Source organism: Andrena cerasifolii, chromosome 2 (genome assembly GCF_050908995.1).
Source record: "Andrena cerasifolii isolate SP2316 chromosome 2, iyAndCera1_principal, whole genome shotgun sequence".
Lineage (NCBI taxonomy): Eukaryota > Metazoa > Arthropoda > Insecta > Hymenoptera > Andrenidae > Andrena > Andrena cerasifolii.
Genome location: NC_135119.1, coordinates 3,290,090 through 3,313,006, shown reverse-complemented (window position 1 = coordinate 3,313,006; position 22,917 = coordinate 3,290,090). Strand labels below are relative to the sequence as shown.

Here is a 22,917-nt window from a genome sequence, read left to right as displayed (position 1 = left end):
TTTCAACCAAGGTAAGTTCGGGTAATAAGGCCCAGCAGGTAATAAGGCCCACCTGTAATTTATCCTTCGTAGGTTAATCCACAATCTTGTTAATGCCATCTATTGCTTTTACTACATACGAAATGTCACTCGAAGAACCTCCACGCGGTTAATATAACATTTGCCGGCTGTAAATTCAACAAATGTTTCCTCCGCAACTGGCGTTGCTGCAGTTATAAGAATTAAGTTGGTTTCTTGGCTTTGTATTAGGAGTACGCATCATCCAATTACTGTGCAACCATAGGTATGTATAAGTATATATGTTGGCAATATATTTCCAAAAAATTGATGATTTTGTAAAGTGCACGTTTAACATATAACCTCGGCAATGAGGAAGTGACAAAGCAGATAATAAGGCTCACCAAAATATTAAGTGGGCAGAGATTTCTTCCAAAGCAGGTCCGTTATTGAGAAGAGCTCCAAAGCACGTACCACTTCAACCGGAAGAAAAAAGACAAGAGTGTGTGAACAAGAGCCCATGCCATCCACCCCCAGAGAAAACGTGGACGGCAACTCTGCGGACAATTGGTTTTGCAAATTGTGCAGAATTGCATTCAAGACAGATATGCGACAGTGTGTCATGTGTCTCACCTGGATACACGAGGAATGCGTTGGGCTCACACCTGAGGTCGAATATGTCTTTGTTTGCCCGAATTGTACATATTGAATAGGTGGGCCTTATTACCTGCACTACAGAAAATAGGGCCCGTTTACAAGGTTTTTAAAATCCTATTAATTTCCGCATTTGTTGGGTGCGTATATTGTTACACATAGTACAGTGTATAGTTTAATGTCCATAGATTTCTATAAAAAAAAAGTTTTCAAAAATATGTACAAGTTTTTTTTTAAAAATTATAGAACCATAGGTGGGCCTTATTATCTGAACATACCTTAGTATTGATCGTTACTTAGCACTTTTATGCCTCTCGTTAGTCAAAATTTATCATTTAAGTTCAAAAGCCTAGTTAGTTTAGGAAAATAAACCAAATAATAAGCTCATTATGATACAAATTTATTCTAACAAATTACTAAATAATTATAAAGTATTTTGAAATTTATACGCAAAATTTGAAAGCTCATAGTAAAAGGTTAAACTGGGTCTTTGACGGTACTAGAGTTTTCCCTATCTGTTACATACCCGCCGCTTCGTTGGCTTCGGGCACCCCCTTCCGCGCGGCTCGTAGAAAACGGTATGCATGCTCGCTCCCTCGGACCGCACATCGGGGCATCGCTGTGCTATGCTATAGGATTTCATGCAAACAAGACAATATTATTCGCCTTCTTTGTCACTATTCGGTTCTGTTGCGGTAAAACCGACCCTGACTGCCGATGTTACAATCGCCCCCGACCAGGCTTTTGAACTATAATTATAAATTTTTATTAACGAGATACTTAAAAGTGATGAGAAACGATCAGTATTACTTTAAAAATGGTCAGATTAAATATTAAAAAATAGAAAAAACACGTACTTGCAAAGGGAGTATTTAGGTATATTACAATTTTAAATCAGTAAGGAAAAATCACTTTAGGGTATCGAAAAGTTATTTTCTTCACTATAAATGTCTACTGTGTATCTATACTGCTGGGATATGGATGTGTGTATTCCAAATGTCATTTTTCATCATATATCCAAAATTTGTGTTAATATCTATCATATGTTTTGAGATATTTAAAGTGTTACAATCGCCCCCGGTCTACCCTATATACAGTGTACAGCACTGAAGATTTTTCGTAAATTAGTGTATGGGTACGACTTCAAAGCTTCCTTTGAGCCAGGCCTGCACAGCTAGGCTGTGGCGGGCAAGAGCGCTCTCGATTGCTCGTGAGCAAAGTAGAGGTGTGCGGGTACCCGACTTTTCGGGCTCGGGTCGGGTCGGGTAAAGTCGGGTGAGCTCGGACGGGGGCCTGGGACAGACGGGCCAACGGGTAGGCCGACTGTGTCGTGTAGCCTGATTACTTCGGGTAGCGCGATTGTGTCGAGTAGCCTGATTATGTCGGGTCGCCCGATTATTTCGGGTAATGCGGTGCTTGATAAGTTGATATACGTATTCAGTTTTTTTAATCAACCGAGTACTCGAAAAGCATGTACAAAATCTTTACCTATATGAAATTTTAGAGTAAGATAATTTTCATATTCATATGCTTGTATATTTTTATTACATACTATGAAACATCCAGAAAATATTGTTAATAATGCATTAAACTTCTTTTTTTTTAATATCGCAATATTAAATACATGTTTAAAAACGCATATTTTTCGGATGTATCATAGTATTTAATAAAAATATACAAGCATATGCATATGAAAATCACCTTATTCTAAAGTTTCATATAGGTAAAGATTTTGTACATGCTTTTCGAGTACTCGGTTGTTTAAAAAAGCTGAATACGTATATTAACTTATCAAGCACCGCATCACTCGAAGTAATCGGGCTACACGACACAGTCGAACTACCCGTAGGTCCGTCTGTCCCGGGCCCCCGCCCGACTTTACCCGACCCGACCCGACCGCTCGGGTACCCGACACATTCGATTACCCGCACATCCCTAGAGCAAAGCAAAGAGTAACGCTGTGAGCAGTTCCCCCACCCTGTGGCCACTAGCTGCCGTACTATGCGTATAAACTAGGAGTGTCGAACTTCCCCACTCCAAGAGCCGCACAAGTCGAGCCCCGGGTCAGCCGGTTCCCCCACTTATTTTTCTCCAGGCGTTGCACGAGACCCGGCAGGGAGAGAGCGCGGCTCCCGGAGGAGAAATTCGTCAGAGCGAAGTAGGTGTGGAGGGGGCAGTTCTCCTACGGCTCTACGGAGCAGGCGAAGAGGAGAAGGAGCCACTGCGGCTCGGGAGCCGCTAGTTCGACACCCCTGGTGTAAACTGTAAGGTCGGTTGCTGACGTTCAGCGGCACTCTCGGCCAGCAGAACGTATTGAATCGAAATGGGGTGAAATGCGAGTCATTGAGACGTCGACAGCTAAATTTCTTTTTGAAAAGTATTGTAATTTTTAGATATCTTACCGTTACATGGAAACAACAGCATTTTGCCGCATTTATGTACATGTAACATGGATTAGAGCTTACAACACGGACATGACGGACATGTACAACTCAAAGGAAAAACATTTAACTTATTGCTGAAGTTCCCAGTATGATATATGTTTATTATATATAATTATTACCCCTATGTACTCCTTTATTTAAAAAAAATATTGTCAAATAATAATTCTATACATGGTGTATGTCAATATTTTTTAAACCTGTATCAGTGGCTCTGCAAACATGTTGAGGAAGTTAAAAAACAATCAGGAAATAGCAAAACAAATTTCTGTACACATCCAGTTTCTCGCTACACATACATCTGAGCAAAGCTGGTTGCTACCTTTAATGAGCCTCAGACTCCTGACTCACGAACACTCCCCACCATGGCACTGTTGCTCATGAAGGCGTGGTTTAGCGCTTACGACGCTCTTTCCCCACCGCTCTCGAAAAATTTTCCCCGGCAGGCATTCTGCCGTTCAGGACTGCAGTTTCAGCATACTAAAAGTATAAGGGTGAAACTGTAGAGACAGTTGTATCTCATATACTTAATAAAGAACCAGGTTCTTTATTATTAATTATGCTTTTGCATGCTGCAGAAAGTTTTGAAGCTTCCAAGTCTTGAATATTTCCACCATACCATAAACTACAAGTCCACGGTTATTCGCATTCATTTTATCGACATCTTAGTCAATAGCAGTGATTAAATGATGTCCTCCATCTAGTGGGAAATTTGCCAGGTCTTAGATTTCCAGCAATCAATAAAACCTTCACCACTGTAAATTTACAGTATTGATAGAGTAACGGTGACACGCAATGATCTCTTACCAGGGAAGTTAGGCATTCCGGAAATTCAGAAAATTATACAACTTTGTATGCAAGTAGGGTAGCTGATGCGTAAGACAAACCTATTTTTTTCTTGGTGCCATAGTGCGGTTTTGGAGGGTGAAATTACCCCTTGAATAAAATGTAGAATTTTCTTTTTCGTGGAATATCTCGAGAACGGTGCGAGATATCGAAAAAACGTATCAACAAAAGTTGCATCTTTTATCTATATCTATGAAACTGCGTAAAAATAATTATCGAAACATCCATACTTTTTAACTTACCCCCACCAATCCCTAATTCGATAATTACTTTTACGCAGTTTTGTAGATATAAAAAAGATGCAACATTTGTTTAAACTTCTTTCCAATGAAGTTGAGTATGAGTCTTTTGTACAGTCATCTTTTACAAGTGGTAACTGGAAATCCCATAAAAATATACAGGGTGTCTAAAAATTATATGCCACAACCACCATAGCGGGATTCCACACCTCTGAATGAGTGGAGATCTGTTAAAAAAGTGGACCTATTTCCTACTAATATAATAAATGCGGAAGTGTGTTTGGATGTTTGTCTCAACCACATCGTAATTACGCAATAGATATCTTTCAAATTTTGTATACGCGTAGTCTAGGATCAGGAATAACATGTAGGATACTTTCTATCTCAATTTCTTTTAACCGTTCTGGACCAAATTTTGCAAAATTAGTCTTTATAACCCTGCGGAAAATATAGGCTACCATGAAATCTGGATATCCCACCCCTGCCCCCTTATTTCACCCCCTTGCCACTCTGTGACAATCAATATTTTACCCGGGCGACGCCAGGTACTTTAAGCTATAATTCTAATGTCACGCGAGTATATTGTACCTTCGTTAATTAACAGTTTGAGAGTTTCCTTAATTTCCCCTGGCTTTTCATTTCAGGCGGTTTCGGATTTGCTGCTTGGTGTCTTCTGCATGCCTTTCACACTTCTCGGACAGATGCTGAAGAACTTCGTCTTCGGTATTACGTTATGCAAACTTATACCGTACTTCCAAGGTATGTACCTATTGTAATTAAACTTCACCAACTACTATAATCTTATCAGTTCTTCGACAACTCTGAAGCAGAACGGGAATATTAATTTGAATAACTGAAACCTTCCATACATACAAATATTGCACATCTTCAAACAAGATTGTAAAAATTGAATTGCATTATAGTCGTGATAAAGTATATGATACATTCACGTTTATTTCATAAGGTCAATATGAATTGAAACTCTTCGTCTTAATGCTGTAATACATAATGTATTTTTTAAAAAAATTATCTCTAAAGCGTATCCACAATTTGAAGGCTTTTGATAAAATTTTATTTCAACAAAAACAGACTTTCGAGAATGGAATGTGAAAGAGTTATGAAGTTTGATATTGTATTTAAGATTTCGACGACCATTAATACGTAATACTAAAGCATTTGATATAGAGAAGTTGATATTTTTAATGGAGGAATAAACATTATTTACCTAGTGTGCAATAGACTACGTAAAAACAATTTGTAGAGGAAGTGCAGTATATTTGGAATACCAGTTTGTTTAAGATGAATACGAAATTACGGCAAAAGATGGGAACAAATAAAACTGCATGAAACTAATAAACTTTTATATTTCAAACTCTCAATAATAATGAAAAACAAAAAGTAGCTGAAACTTTGGTCTAAATGCAAAATGACAGGAAGTATCAATTTCGTTAACGTGCAGGTAATTTGGAATACCGGTATTCCAATTTACCATCACTTTATAAACTTAAAAAAAAACATGTAGATAATAAAATTATTTCCTTTGTGATCTATTCAGACTGAAAAATCTAGGAAATATAGGAACAATCTTAGGTAAATAGGGGAGGCCGGGGCAAAGTGGGGCGGAAAAAGTTTGAAGTCGAATAAAATTTTTCCCTTTCAATAAAAATGTTTGGAAATATATTTATAATATAATTAAAACATTACTATTGATAAATGAAGAATAGCAATACTTAAAATAAACTTAGAGTAGGTGTATCAAAATTCAACTTGATAGACATGATGCAAGAGGTATCACTTTACCCCATGTATGAGGTAAAGTGAATTCTTATCCGGGGTAAAGTGAGATGCAACAAAATATGAACATTAAGGATATAGGTAAGTATTAACCCCTTGCGCCGCGTTGGAATGACGTGTGTAGCACGGCAGCTTCTGGCTTTTTTGCACCGTGGTTGTCAAAAACTGTGGCAGATTTTTCATTTTTTTTAGGTTAGTTTCTGTTCCACCATGCCGCGTGGTTTTCTAGCCAGCTGACAGGTTAGGATGTTGCGCACATCACTTGCGCATTGGTTCTTAGCAGCCATTTGCAGCTCAGTTTACCTCGGTCACTTTACACCGAATATGTACTCAGTGGGAAATTAATTATTTAATAATGTTAGGATTAATGTTTTCTCAAACGCGTGTACATGTATTAGTATAAGCTTTTTATAAATACGCAGAAAAAAATTTGGAGTTAAAATAACACATTTAAGACTCATTTATCCAAATCGCTAAATTGAAAAGAAAACCAATTGGAAGTCTCTCAAACTTCATTCTTAATTTTTTAAATGAATTTCCATTTTTCGATATCTGAATGTGCATAATTATCATTGTGGTATTACACACATTTATTACGTCACCAAAATTTGTAAATATATTCTATTGTTAAAGAATAAATTAAAAAAGCTCATTTTACCTGGAGGTTCACTTTGCCCCGGTCTCCCCTATAAATGGACAGAGCTGGCCCAAACCTACGCGGCGGTAGCCGTTACGTGTGAAACAAAAGCATCGCTAAGCTTTGGAATATGCCAAATTACCTTCACCTTCGATATTCCGAATTAGCAACATAGCATTGAAGCCTAAAATTTCATGTCACACTTTGTATTCTTGAAATTATCGCATAACTGACACGGAATCGTAGAAGGACCGCGCAAATGAGTAGATTAAGTGTTTAACTCTGATGTTTTTACATATTTTAACCACGATTGGAACGATTAAATACTTGCTGAAAATGTTTTGCAGATTGACGTTTTCTTACTCTGCAGAGTAAGTCGAAAATGTCAAAATGGCAGTTCATCCACAAATGTCATTCGTTAATAGGTCCGCAATGGAATAACGCGAAACATGTCATCAGCATAGAAATTATACAAAAATATCAGCTGCGTCACAACTTTACTGCTCGAGTTGTATCAAACATAAATTAAGAGTTACGAGGCACCACTAAGATTTCCCGCGACTCCCTGATATCGCATCAGGTTCGTTCGCACCTCTCACCAGAACAAGGAATCTCCACCAACCAGTGGCTCCCCGATTTCGCATCGGGTTCGTGCATGAAACCTCACCCACCTACGGCTCCCTGATTTCGCATGAGGTTCGTCCATATTCTACAGCTCCCCGATTTCGCATCAGGTTCGTCTGTAAATTTACCACCTTCCGAACAGCTCCCTGGTTTCGCACCAGGTTCGTCTGTGCATAATCCAACCTCCTAGCTGCTCCTCGACTACGCGTAGAGTTCGTCTGTAAATTTCTTCTAGTGACAACCCGATTTCGCACCGGGTTCGTTCACGACTAATCACCCTGCTGCGGCTACCTCATTACTAAAGTTAGGTTCGTCCGCGCTTGACTCCATTCCTAAAGGCTCCCTGATTTCGTATCAGGTTCGTCCTGGCCGTCAATAATCCTAGCGGCTCCCTGATTTCGCATCAGGTTCGTCCGTATTCTACAGCTCTCCGATTTCGCATCAGGTTCGTTTGTAAATTTACCACCTTCCGAACAGCTCCCTGGTTTCGCACCAGGTTCGTCTGTGCATAATCCAACCTCCTAGCTGCTCCTCGACTACGCGTAGAGTTCGTCTGTGAATTTCTTCCTAGTGACAACCCGATTTCGCATCGGGTTCGTTCACGACTAATCACCCTGCTGCGGCTACCTCATTATTAAAGTCAGGTTCGTCCGCGCTTGACTCCATTCCTAGAGGCTGCCTGATTTCGTAACAGGTTCGTCCTCGCCGTCAATAATCCTAGCGGCTCCCTGATTTCCCATCAGGTTCGTCCGCACACCTAACTAACAAACTCGTAAACCGTATTCCTTGGGAAATACCCCTCTCGCCAGTGTTACGTCCTGGAACCCACCCCGCGGCGAATACCGGGTAAAATATGGGTTTTTCCGAGGGACATTGAAATTCAGACAATTTGACCCACGGGACGCTTTCGTTCGCCGTCTGGTCGGGCTCTGCGGATTCACGCGGGGAAAAATCTGACGGGTTGCGGATAGCTCGGTGGTGATCTCAAATAGTCTCCACGCCGCGGGTAACGCGATGGGGATCAATTTCCATTCCATCAGCATGATGGTGAGGAGGGCATCGCATAAATCTCGAGCGGTTCCGGTGCCGCTTTGATCAAGACGTTGCTTATAACTTCCCGAAGGGAAGGGACCCCGAGCGGATATTTCCCGGACACGGCGGGCTCATGGAGTTCCCGGAGTAAGCGGCGCAATTGATATTTACGCCCCGCGCGTCGGGTTCTGGGCATGGAGTAAGGATTAAAGAAGTCCGGGATGTGCGTGAAGAAGCGGTCTGCTCGACTACGTGTTTCGATTGCCCCTTTAACAGGCGAGCGATGGTGCGCTCCGCCCGTTCAGTGTTAGAGTTCGTTAGCGGACGTTGAGCACTTGTGTGCTCCAACGTTGCAGCGGAACAGGGAACACGAGGTCGAATAAAAATTAATTGAATAAATGGATTAGGATAATAATAATAATAAGTAATTAATAAAAATAATAACATATATATTAAATAAGATAAAAAAAATACAAAACTCTAAAAATATAAAACTATAAAACGCTAAAAATACTAAATCTAAAATACATGAAATAAAATGAAAATAGAAAAACGCTTAGAATTCACAGAAGTATGGAATAGGCCCAAAACAGTGTGCCTCTGCGAAATTCCGGATTACTTATATTATAATTTTGCGGACCACGGAGAGGATCCTAGCTCGCTCAGGCCTGTCCGCGGCCGCTGATTGGTGCGCGTGGCAGTAGTTTCGGAGTAAAACCGGTTTTGACGCTAGCCTCCAATTGGAGCGGTTTGCAGGCCCAGCTTCGGCCAGACGGCTCGTTTCGGAGCTAGCCACAACAATATGTACAACGGCGCTCGGTATTTTAATGCCGCTTTCCCGATTTCTTTACTCTTATGCTCGATACGTTGGTTATCCCGACGTAACACCGGCCTCTCACGATGTCGCAGCCCCGGCTCGCAACACAATCGAAAAAATTGACGGCCGGACGATTGAGAATACATTTAAGAACATCTGCGCAAAATTGTATAAAAATCCATAGAGTTTTACTCAAATTATAGCGTACACTATTTCGGAAAACATGGCTTCGAGGAAAATGTATTTAAATTTTTCGGAATGTTTTGATATTTGAAAAAAAATTGTATATATTATTCAAAGATGTCTCTACCTTCATTGAAAAATTTTTATCGATAAAAGTGTTTTTGTCACTTAGAAATAAATTCCCAAAGATGCGATACTTCTAGACCTAGGTGGTCTAACCTCTTAATAGTTTGCTTGGCACATCTCTGGAACTGTTTATGACAGTTGTTTCGATATTTTGAACAAATACTACGAACTGGTGAAGAACTGCCAGTTGCAAGGCAGGGACGGCTTCGCATGAAGTAGTAGGTATCATTTTTAGATATTTTATCTTTGACAGCATTTAAAAGAACGATCAGTGAAGTTTTCTTGCGATATTCTTATAAAAGTTCTGATATTGCTGTTTTCTTTTTTAACCAACATGCCATTGAATAACAAGGTGTTGTTCACGTTACTGAATTGTGTCCTGTTTAAATACAACTATGATGACCACCAACACCTTCTCTTTTACACTTTTTATTCTTCTGCAACAAACTGTACATAACCATAAAATTTGGACAAGCCTCAGCTCGCCTTGCGCGGGACGCACAGGACGGAAAATCTCAATTTTACCAACCCGAGGTATTCGCTTCGGCGTCAGCCTCATTCGCGTTCGTGCTCAAGTCTGTACGCAGCGTTAGATTTACTTATAGAGAAGCTCGCTTCGCTTTAAACAGGTTTACCTTCTCTTAATGTCTCAAAGAAAGAATTACTTCCACGCGCAATAAATGCTAATATCCCCTCCCCCCGCTTCTCTCTAAACTAACAAAGTTTAATGGAACGAAATTAAAATGACTAGATGGAAAAGGAGGATACTCTCTCTTCCAATATCGATTTTATCCCCGCACATTAAAAGACGTCTCGTTTCTTCAAATTTGTTATACCTAAACATTGTTAAGTGTTATTTCACTAGTGTTACGAAATTCGAAGTAAAAAGGGTGATTTCTCTCTTACAGTACAAAAAAGTAGCACCAATCAAATATGACAAAGTTCTTAGGTCAGTCCAATAAACAATTATGCGAAGTTTCATCAAAATCGGCGTGTGTCACTTACCGATAGTCCCTTGTTAGTTTACACGCAAGCTTCGCGATTTAAACCCGTAAGCATTAGTTTTTCTCGGAGCATGTACACGAAAAGGAATAATAAAACACTGACAGTTTATGGCCGATATAAAGACTTTATTTACGCGTTACTATTAAGACGACAATATTTTTTTAAACAAAAGTAGTAGCACTAAATGCTATTTGTATTTTATGAGGTAGGAATGTAGGTCTTATATCTCGCGAAGCATGAGAAACAGAATTAGGACGAATCATATCGAAAGTGGAAGACCGAAACTGGAACTGTTTTGAAAACATCGAGTCTAGTCGAAACAAACAGTAACAAACTCGTTAGTTTTAAATTTTCTCATAGATTATCATTCTTCGAGATTTAGGGGATTGAATGTTTTCGAAGAATTACGTATATTGAGAAATTATTAATATTATGCTTTTGTAAGATTTAAGTTCCTTATTCGAGTAAGAATATGTAAGTATTTTCACTTATTTATAATCATTTATAGCATTGGTAACGATTGTATAAATTTTTGCGGTATACATGCTATTTAGGGGACCCACCCCAATGACCTTGACCTTGACATGTGTTGTCAAGGTCACCCTCCTGTGTGATCTTCAGAAGGTTTTAGCCGTCGCTCGTTGTTTGTTAAAAAGTCATTAACAAAAAACTGATCGGTAGTTTGTTGGGCCAGAGTCTTCTAGCGGCTTCTGTGGGGGCACCTTTTGAGAGATTTAAGATAAGAAATGGTGTTTCAGAAAGGGATGATCATGGGGATTTGAATCAGTATCTTGTGGATGGTGCACATCTGTCTACCTACATATTTACCGCTGTCGAAAGAATATGTTGCTTGTCAGGATGTCAGTTTGCAGGGGGTGTATATTTCTGAAACACATTTTTTTTATCTTAAATCTGTCAAAACTAGGACCGGGTCTCAACGTATATGTGTTTTTGGATACTTGACACAAATCTGAGGCACATGTATGCATCGCAATCTGTATCAATACATATATCTCCGCTAGACCCAAGCTGCGAGCCCATAGCGAAACGATATTGCATAATCATAATGTATAGTATTGGTTCATGTTTCCGATCGTTTATGAAGAATGGAATAAAAATGGAAAGCAACTCTATGTTTGAGGATGAATTTTGTTCGTTTAGACTGAATTTGGGTAAGAAGGAAAAGTAGCGTATTATTCATCAGCACGTTCCCAATGTATACAGGGTGTTCCTAAATTAATCGGCCAAATTTTATTACCTTAATTCCATTAATCGTACTTATTGATAGAGAAATATGCAGAATTCTTAATAAACACTGAGCTCTGTTTGTAAGCAAACCTTGACAAAACCCTTCAAGAGTCTCTTCTAAATTAGTACTCCATCTACAAACCGAGATCTAATTTATCTTAATTACATTTCAAACATTGCAGCCCAGAAGTAAACCCATGCTACATTACCATCTTTCATCGTATCATTAATTTTAATACTGCAACAATGAAGCAATTACTTTCGTGGTGCTGCATACAAAGCGTTTGAGCATTACACTTCTCGAAGAACACCTCCAAACAATAAAAGAAGGAAGAATTAAACTGCTTCGAGAGGAAAATGATCTGAGGAAAGTGAAGGAAATAATAGGTTTTTGGCAAAGCACTGTAAAATATTACATGCGAAAGAAGGATAAAGAAATTAACAATTTTTTTTACAGAGGAAGACATTTGGATGTCTTACCCTTAAAGGATGATAAGTTAAATTACTGGATTTTCGAAAAACATGTGACGAGTTGTATTTGATTAATTATTTAAATAAAGTATGGGCACGCACAAACGACATCTATACTACAATCATAAAGTTCATAATAGGAGGCTTTGAACACAAATAACAGAAATTGCTTTGAACGAAAGTTTCACTTAACCCTTTCGCTACTACGGGCGAGTATAGTCGCTCTCCACGAAACGCCATGTACATACAACGGGCGACTATAGTCGCTCTCCACAAAACGCCATGTACATACGACGGGTGACTATAGTCGCTGGCCACAAGATGCCTATGTACATACGACGGGCGACTATAGTCACTCTCCACAGAATTATTTTATTTTGCCAATCTGTTCAACATTCAATAACGTTCCGCATCCCATAATAATACAATAGTAATAATAATACAAAATATAATGGTTATAATACTTTCAATTCGAGCTGTAGAACTATTGTTGAATGATTGTGTCTTCACTTACCGACTACCGATAATTGTTAACTGAACGTGTAACGTGGATTGTACGGGCAGGGTGGCAATAGAAAGGAATACGCACCAATGACAAAACTATTTACATTTATTAAGATCTAACACTATGTACATGGAGACACGTGAACAACTTTGACACGAAGGCGATGATCCGCTTAGGAATCGTCCACACCAGGGAGCGATTGTTAAAACCTTGCGAACTAGCCTGTCAGAAGTCTACCGATTCTGGTCCACTCGGGGAGCGCTATCTGTTAGTCACCTGTCAGGGTAGTCGTCCGCACAAGGGAGCGACTTTGTCAGAGCTGGGACTTAGACTGGTTAACTTTTGGGTCTTGGCTCCTTTTATCCCTGCGAGGGTGGTCTCGGAGCATGCGCATTGGCATGGGGTGCGGAGCGGGGGTGCAGCCAGGGCCCGTAGTGCAGCAGCGCTACTCTGGTGGTCGCTTGACGCACCACCCTTCCGTGCTACCCGCTACAAACGTCATTAAACAAGTGCGGTTATTCATGTGAATACAACGAAATTATAAATATCTTGTTTTAAAGAAAAGTCCCTTTTCTTCCAAAAACATGTCACGGCGGTGTTTCTCAGGCGTAAGACGTAAACCTGAAAGTCGAAGACTGTCCACACGCAATGGGTGCGTTCAGCGCAACCAACTGTTAGCCAACCGCTCACTGATCTTTCGCCGAACGCTACCGCTCAGTTGCTCACTTGCCAACACGTTCAGTCAGCGGTCGCCATTTTTTCCAGCGGAGATAAATTCCGCTCACTTTACCCAACATGTTGGGAACTGCTAAAATACCCCCACCCTTCCAAGTGTCGTTCAGCAGAACTGAGCGGAACGATGGCTGCTCACCGATCAGTTCCCAACGGTTGCAAACGGTTGGGGCCAACAGTTGGTTGCGCTGAACGCACCCAATGTGTACACTTTGGGCGCGGGATCCCGTTCAGTGGTGGTCACCCGGCGGAGCGGACCGCCGTAGCGAAATGTGTACACTCGTGGCGCGAGGTCTCGTTCAGTGATGGTGCTCCCGCGGACCGGACTGCTGTAGCGAAAGGGTTAAAGGACTACAACATTCATTACGTATATGTATAGGCCTAAAAATGGTATATAAACATATAAATGATATTAGAGCACATAGTTGGAAACGTTTTAAAGTAAGTTATAATATAGGTATGCGGGAAAAAATATATGTAGGTATGTTATATTGGGCATGTAATATTGCTAAGCTATCTATGAATGACTTGATATGTCTCTAGCAATTTCAAGAAATAACCTACGTTCCTTTATTAATATAAGAACTTTTGTATCGAACACTTCAGATTCTTGAGTTTTATCCATTACGCGAAACACGACGCTTAAGAAATGCTTAAACTTAAATATCTGAAAAAGAATACAGTCTTCCTCGGATTATTGAAATGCTTTTTTCCCCGGATTATCGGATTACCGAATCCTCGCTGCGAGCGAGGGCCTGCGGTCCCGGATAAGCCGCCCGTTGACTGCCGAGGGTAATAAAACCAATAGGACAGGTAAAATACCCAGTACAGAAATATAAAATATTTTTGATAAATGTTCTTGGAAGTATTGCCAAGGGATTTGTTAAAGTTTCTCGATGAAAATGAGTTCAAACGCGAAGCAATTCGGTCCATTTTTAGTGAACAACACTACGTTCACTAAATGTTGCAATTTACACACTGGAAAGTGACTTCTTCCCGTCACACACTACGCAATACTGCAGAAGAGAATTTAAATGGAGAATATCAACGACTTCACCAAATTGTAAAGTGTCTGCTGAACATTGCTTAAATCCAGCCTTCAGGAGAAATCGCCTGGATTTTTAGTACCTATTTGGTATTACGAGGATGGCAAATTACTTCGATAATTGCAGTAGAAATGTTGTGAGTTAACCACCAGAAGCGTGTTTTTCCCTCAAACCGGGGACCTGGAATTCTAATCGTGTTTTCATAATAAAAAATAGACCGAATTGCTTCGTGTTTGGACCCATTTTCGACAACATAACCTCACAAATCCATCGGCAATACTCTCACCAAGGTGCAATCAGTAATATGAAAAGTTTCATATTCCATACTGAATGACTCAATTCGCCGTCGACCGAGGGTCTTCCGCTGGTGCGCTATTTCAGTCACTCTCGGTTTGCGTCGATCAGTCTCCTTGTCAGACAGTTCGGGCGAGGGCCCTGACCAGTGTCAGTTGATTAGGTGCTAACTACTCCCCCTGCCCCGGTTTACCGAGAATTCCCCGGTCCCAAATCTTTCTCGATAATCCGGGGAAGACTGTACATCGTCTACGACTATAACCATACCTATACATTCTGCATCGGTAGGATGAGGTATACATACGCGTCTACAGAGTCTCATTAAAATCTATGAGTAGGGAAGACCGGGTATGGTTGCCACACGGGTAGGTTGTCACAACCGCTATATCAAAAAAACTATAAACAATAGGAATGTACTAACAATCTATGGCAATGCGTAAACATATCGCCGCCTCCTCCCCCATCATACAAGTCGTTGTGGAGTCGCATGGAGACACAATGTGTCATTGTTTGTTTTCGTGCGCTCGAACTAAATTACGCCGCATTTCCTATCAAGTAGGTATAGGTTGTTTCTTAGTATTGACTAAGTAATTATGCAGAACAGGTGTTTCCTCACCAATTTCAATGATTTTTGGATTTGTTGTAACACCCAACATTCTGAACAACTTTTTCTTATACATGTTACCGCCGCACGACCTTCGTTCTCGAGATATTTGTGAAAAACTTGTGCTGATTTATTCCGACGCAACGAATTCCACTTTCCAACTTGTCCCGGGTATTAGTATTGGTAGGGGCTAGATTAGTAAGGCGCAAAGCATGGTAGCGAACCGATGTGAGTTTGGAGATTTGAACCAGAAATTTGCGGATGCCCGTCAACACCCTGATTCTGTTTGGCGGTGCCGGAGCTGCCGGATATTAGGATGAGTCTGGTTCTAAAACATAATTTTTTTGCTAGGAAGAGGTTGCCTTCGAGAACACCTGTTGGCTGTGTGGGCCAGCGGCAGTGGCCGCGATCGAAACACCGGTTCTCGTTCGATCACCGAAGTTAAGCATCGTGGGGCGCGTATCGGGGAAAGGATGGGTGACCGTTTTTCTCCTGGTGCGTTGCTTGCTGCTGGCAACCTTACGGGTAGGTTTCCCCCGGTTGCGAACGTTTATAATTCGTGATCGTTATGGACAACCCAATAGCAAAATTCCTTACGGTGATCCCATCGAGTCAAGACGTGGTCTTTCGGAACCCACTATGCTTTCCGCCCACCCTGTGGCCTGCACGGTGGTTTCCTAGGGAGGAATGATGCTCACTCCATCTTGCTTGGTTTAAATGCTGCTATAGAGGAGACTCTGAGGCACAGCGCGTCAGTTGGACCTTTCAAAAACCGACACTATCTGTTGGGTGTGTGGAGATTCCCGTCAATACCCCGACTCACATCGGTTCGCTACCATGCTTTACGCGCCGTGCGCGCGCCCGCGCACTAATCTACCCCCAACCAATACTAATACCCGGGACAAGTTAGAAAGTGGAATGCGTTGCGTCGGAATAAGTCAAAAGTAGTTTTTCGCAAATATCTCGGAAACGAAGGTGAGCTTCATCCTTTGTTTTATCCCATGTTAACCCATACGCTGCCACGGACGTGTACTGTAGGTAGATATACGGCAGAATACATTGTAAATAGTAGTAGCAGCAGTTTTTCGCGAATATCTCGGAAACAAAAGTCGAGGGGCGGTAACTTATATAGGAAAAAGTTGTTCAGAATCATGTCCCCGACAACATATTTCAAGGTCGTCAAAATCGGTGAGGAAACACCTGTTCTGCATAATTACCATTGACTATAACATTGTTGCATTATTCTCGAAGTTTAGAGTTTTTTCTAACTTACTGTAATTAATTAAACTGTAATGATTTTTTTGCATTTTTTAAACTTTTTAATTCATAAATAGAGAGGTGAAATTGTTTGACAGTTTGGGGCAAGTTGTCACAGAATATTTGGGATTAGGTATTTGCCGCATGTGACAACTAATCCCGGTGTAACTAGCTAATTTTTTTGTTTGTTTGGCAACAGTTCTGAATAATAATGCCGCAAACTTATAAGAAGAAGACGTCCAGAGGTGAGGTGCCCCCGGAATTAATGTTACGTGCGGCAATAGAGGTTATAAAGGGCAATTACACAATAAGAGGGATTGCAAAGGGTTATAATATAAATTACCGCACTCTAGCGCGATATTGTGAGAAATACAGTAAAAAATTATATTACTTTCTTAATTGAATCAACTTTTTATTCATAAACTTAGCTATCCAGATACTATGACAACCAACCCGACCTCGGGGTATGTTGTCACAAAATATTTCCTGCAAGTAATGGGAATTAGCTCCTAATCTGGTTGACAAAATTCACAGGACCAATTTTTTTTATAAAGCCGGACGTACGTAGTTTAAATTAATCTAAGTTTGAATGAACCTCCCTGCAGCCATAACCCACAAAAAAATCAAAATAAGAAAATGAGACAACCATACCCGGTCTCCCCTACTGTGTGCTAGGGCTGGGACTACTCGAATAATTTAATATTCGAATATTTTACAAGTATTCGAATGCTACGAATAAACTTCGAATATTTTAGTATTCGAATAGTATGGTGTGAAGTGGGTCAAAATTAACTTACAAGATTTTACCCTGACAAATGAACCTAAATAACTTAATTTATAATTCACACCATACTATTCGAATACATCAGTATTCGAATACTTAAATATTCGAATAGTATTCGAAAACTTGGATATTCGAATTATATTCGCCAAATAATTGAGCAGCTGAAGTATTCGAATATTCGAATACCGAAAAATTCGACAAATAGTCCCAGCCCTACTGTGTACCACCTCGGGCGGTTCTCCATTAGAGAACAGTAGAAAGTGAAAACAAAACTACTTAATATTTTAAGTAGTACAATGCAGTTAAAATTTCTTCGTCAATCGACTCTGTTTAATATATGTTCCTACATATATTCAAATTAAGAATACCTTATTGTTCTATTACTCTCATAACTCGATCCACTTTATAAAGAAGCTACTAAAAATACCTTTCTGTACATACATTTAATAAAACGTGTAAAAGTTTTTCATTAAGGGGTCTTCTTATTGTGACAGCTGAAAAAAAACTTAATTTGTAATGCCACCTTTTAAAAATATCCATTTATAACGGAATAGGAGCATCGTGAAGAGAATAATATCCTTCTAGATGCAAGACCGGATTGCCAAAAAACCAAAAGTCCACTTCAAATACATATCTATGTATATCAAATATAGGTGCTCAGTAAACGTTACTTTAGCGTTCGAACTAGAATTTTGCAAATATTTGCAAAATTAAATTACTACGCTCAACAAAACCATAATATTTTTTTGCTTGATAAAATTTTTTTAAGACGTTTCCGTTTTTATGTTTCTCAATATTTATTCATTATGCTGGTTCAGACGATAGCCACACGTCCACAGATTACCAATCTTCTTCAATTTTGTGCTTGAGATAACTACAGTTACTGATATCAAGTCTGGCATCCGGAAGGATATTGTTTCCTTCGCGATGCCCCCATTTCGTTACAAATGGATATTTTTACTTACTTATTTTTTTTAATAGTCTTGAAAGGAGATAGAACAAAGCTACAAACGTGCAAAATGATACGTGCAATCCTTGTTTCTTTTTTTAATTTCCGAAAAATTAAGTTTTTTTTCAGCCCCCACCCCAGAATAACACTTTAAGGGGAGGTTCCGGTCTAAAAGTCGATTTTTTTTATTTCATTTTCGAATTTTCAACCTTTTAGGAAGACTTGTTTAAAAGGATTTGTTGAAACTCGTAATATTCCCGAAGTTATAGGCATTTGAGGTGCGGCAAATGCATGGGTAACACCCGGCCACTCGGCACTCACGTAAAACTTTAAACGCGTTTTTCTCGAAACAGTCTTCTCAAAACGGTAGGACCTGTATCTCCAAAAGTTATTATCCGATTCGACTGAAACTTGTTTTACTTAGAAGAATATACTTTTGGCTAGGAGGGAAACCAGAAAAAAATACAAAATTTGAAAATTTATAATTTTCAAAGGCGTTGAAAGTACGACAAATATAGGGGAAAAGTGACTTCAAACTTCAAGTGTCGTTACTTTCTTAAAAAATGTAATTTTTGCATTTTTTCTAGTTCCCCCCCCCTAGCCAGAAGTATATTCTTCAAAATAAAAAAAGTTTCAGTCGAATCGGATAATAACTTTTGGGGATACAGGTCCCACCGATTTGGATAAATTTTTTGACGCCTTGACTTTAACGACTCCCCAGTGCCGTCTGTAATGATTAATTACAAAACAAAAAATATATTTCTATAACCGAAGACATCCTTAATACAATGCAAAAAGTCCCATTAAATTATATATAGTAGCTTTCCTTTAATTAATTCCTAAAGATCACCTATTTTTTGGGGCTCTAGCCCGGAACCTCCCCTTAAAGCACAATGTCAGGCAATAAAAAAATTCGTCAATCTTCAGAAAATGCGAGTTCCTTCTAACAATCATCATAATTCTGTATGTTCCAAGGAATCAGAAATCAATAATTATTTATCCTAAAGGGGTTAGGAAAATTATAACAAGCACTCGTCAGTGTGTATTCTTCACTTCTAGGATAAATAATTATTACTTTCCGATTCCCGACACCCTACAGAAATTACGCTCGTGAAGGTATATTTCTCATTCCATGACACCCAAAAATTTGCGTTTTCCTACCACTCCTTTTTCATTCATATCGCTTCTGATTATTATCGTACGAAAACGTTAGATCCTCTACGAGATTCTTGCTTCTACAGTTATGCGCATCAGCGCGTTGGGGGTGATTAAAACACTGGCGCGTTAAATTCGCGTAAAAGCGGAGTCCTTCGGTGAACAATATCTTCTATTGGCGGCGTTCAATGAATCCAATCCAATAGACTAACTCCCATTGCAAGGCGAGGGCAGGGGATTTCGACGAATCCGAGGGTGAGTGGTCGACGGTCGGAGGAGAAGCAGACGCTAAAACTTTCTGCTAGCGGAACGAAATCACCTGGCGCTGAAATACATTCTGGAATCGATTGAGCAAAAAATACGGGCTTGGGGATCGACCTTTCCACGTGCCTGCATTATTCACGGAAATGAAAAACAACGTTTACGTTCCTGCTGCTCGTACGTGCTTTCACGACCAACGAAATGTGGTTCCCGTCCACGCGTGTACGTAAGGTATCATCTGTGTCAAGTTTTATCGAGTCTCTGAAATGTTCAGCCCCAATGCTACGAATCATTTTTTCCCTTTGCTTCCCGTCGCCAAAGGAACTTTGAATATTTTGAGCCGCTGGCTCCATACGCTCCAAATCGTTCAGGGACTGTGACAGCCCGCATTTTTTGCAAAATGATTAGATACTGGATTCCCTCCCTCTAATTTCACGCGATCTACGTCATGTTTCCTTTGCGCCCAAATTTTCTCACATCGAACGGAAATAATTATCAATTTGGTGGGGAATGGTCTCGCTACTGTCTACTTAAAAGTTGCATTTAATTGATGCCTCGTGCTCTAGAATCTAGAACGATCAACTAGCTTATAGAACTGAGGAAACGGTAGCCACGTATTTTTATTTAACACAAATTATTAAGGAAATAACTCGCGGAAAGTTGGCATACCCAGGCGCAGTTAAACAATTTTCCTATGGTAAATATAATTTTATTTCGAAATTGGTGAACGAGGTTTTTATATCCTGGACTATTTAGTTTTCATAAATTTTTAGGCCGAGGCATCTTCAGGCAGTTTGATTGATTTCGGCGTCCAATTAGTTTCACCGTATTACCATTGTAAAATTGTTTTTATTGCTACCGCAGGAGTTACCTCGCCCATCTAACTGAAATTAAAACAGTTCGGGATATTGGTAATTTAGCGATGCAATCAACGAAGTCATTGCAGGTGTAGACAATTGTTAAACCTTTCGGAAGCCAATTCGAAAGCATTGCTAATTAAATTGCCAAATATACTGTTAATTTGTCAGGAGGAATTGATTGGATTACTTGAAAAGTAAAATGAAGCTTTCGCGCGTGCAAGCGAGTTTTTATATGTGGAAATAAAACTTCCAAAACGTTAACGCCAGAGTTTTGAGTGCGAATGAAAGAAATACATAGGTGTGGAAACGGTTGATTGTTCCAGGGAAAATTTTAACCAGAAAATCATTTCCAATAATTTGTAGAATATGAATTAGTAAATTTATTGAAATAAAATAATTGTATTTCGCAGTATTAATTCTCTTGTGTACGAAGAGGAGAAAAATGTACTTCTGAGTCAATATGCATACATAATTTGAAATTCATGATTACTTACTGTTAGTGAAATATGATTTCAGATACCATTACGTCTTCGAGTAATTATTAAAAGTGTTATTGCTAAAACGATTGAATTTTGTAAAGGAATATGCCAAGTGCCCTAAAATGACATATTTTTTCAATTCTTTGTTAAGGTAGTTCGTAACTAACTTTAGTAAAATTAGAGTTGGGTAATAAACGATAAATATAAAGTAACTCGTATGATACTATAGATATAATAATAATAATTTTCAACATCATGTATATATATTTTAAAAAGTTCAATGTTAATATAAATAATTGTAATACGAAAATAAAATATTAAATTGGTTAGCGTAGTGAATTGGAGCAGCAGATCTGGCAACGTCGCATTCATTTGGAGCGTCTTTTATAACCAAAATGTCAGAAAAAATGTTCATATGAATTTGAATCGTCGTTTGCTATTTAAATATCTGAACATATCGATTCTGCGACGTTGCCACGTTGACTGCTCTACGTAATTTATAAAATATTTCCACGTAAACTTATTTTTTATGGGCATTTTCTGAAGAAACCTGAAAAGGTCAGTTCCGCAGAAATTAATAAATTGATTTCGTGACATTTCGCTGTGCTTTTGTGCTAATTTTGGTACACTTCTTGAATATAGTTTTCCTGTTTCAGAAGAAAAAGTGAATTTACAACCCCCTTTTTCCCACTCTGCCATATACCACTGTGTTAAAATGCATCGAATTTAATTAACAATTTCTTGATAACTGTGTGGTAAATCGATTTTAAACTTTGTACAAGGGTTTCTTGTATTCGAAATTAGTTTTGGACGAAATTTAAAAGAATTCTTGAATTTAGTGAACTACCTTAAGAACTTTAATTCATGAAATTTCGTTTGAAAGGGGGAAGTGAAACAAAATAATTCACAGATACTTAATAAATGGAGATATTTTAATTTGCTGTAAGTGCATTTGGAAATGATTTTACTTAGCTTCGATCCTCTGTATGTTTGGTGTTTGGTGTTCGTTTGGTGCATCGTTCAAATCTGGCAACCCAATTTCCACCCACTTCCACCAGTCCAGTTGTCTTGAAACTCTGTAAGCTTGCGCGGGTATGATGACGACACATTTTATTTAAAAAAAAGGTCAAAAATGAAAAGAAAATATATAAAAAATAGCTAGAAACACTAAAAACTAGAAAAAATATATATTAAAAAAAATTGTATGTTAATCGATTTTACTAAAAATGCACTAAAAACTAAGAAACCTGGCAACTCAATTTCCACCCACTTCCATCAGTCCAGTTGTCTTGAAACTCTGTAAGCTTGCGTGGGTATGATGACAACATATTTTATTATAAAAAAAAAGTCAAAAATGAAAAGAAAAAATAAAAAAAATATAAAAAATAGCTAGAAACACTAAAGACTAGACAAAAAAATATATTAAAAAATTGTATGTTAATCGATTTTACTAAAAATGCACTAAAAACTAAGATATAAGTCTTTTCTTGCACTACAATTTCGATGGTGGCTTTAAATAAAATCATTCAAACTCTGTGATTGTCAATTGTTCGAGTCAATAATTTACAGCAACTTCAAGGCGATCTACGGAATGGACCGAAACAATTTTGTGACAAGCATTTTGTTTCGCATGCAAAGTATGCTCGATTAAAAACGAATCCAAAATGGCAAGATTCGTATTAAACTTTTAAATGTTGTATGCTTTTATTTAAAGTCACATATCACCTTCGAAATTGTAGCCAAAGAAAAGAATTATTGCTAATATGTTTTTAGTGCATTTTTAGTGAAATCGTTTGAGACACTTCGAGATAATTTTTTTTTTTATGTATATTTTTTTATTATATAATAACTGACATTGCAACTGCGGCAGAAAGTGA

At 38.8% G+C, this 22,917-nt stretch overlaps 1 protein-coding gene and 1 long non-coding RNA gene across 2 annotated transcripts in view; one reads left to right on the top strand and one right to left on the bottom strand.

The window, feature by feature from the left end:
• Nucleotides 1-22,917, bottom strand: part of LOC143378562 (uncharacterized) — a 397,603-nt gene that overhangs the window by 74,361 nt on the left and 300,325 nt on the right. The gene's annotated exons all lie outside the window — the stretch shown is intronic.
• The window catches only part of LOC143378497 (cholecystokinin receptor type A), a 222,906-nt gene that overhangs the window by 120,522 nt on the left and 79,467 nt on the right, over nucleotides 1-22,917 (top strand). The window contains exon 3 of the mRNA XM_076830295.1: nucleotides 4,822-4,936. Coding sequence (XP_076686410.1) covers nucleotides 4,822-4,936 — 115 coding nt within the window. The remainder of the gene's footprint in view (nucleotides 1-4,821; nucleotides 4,937-22,917) is intronic.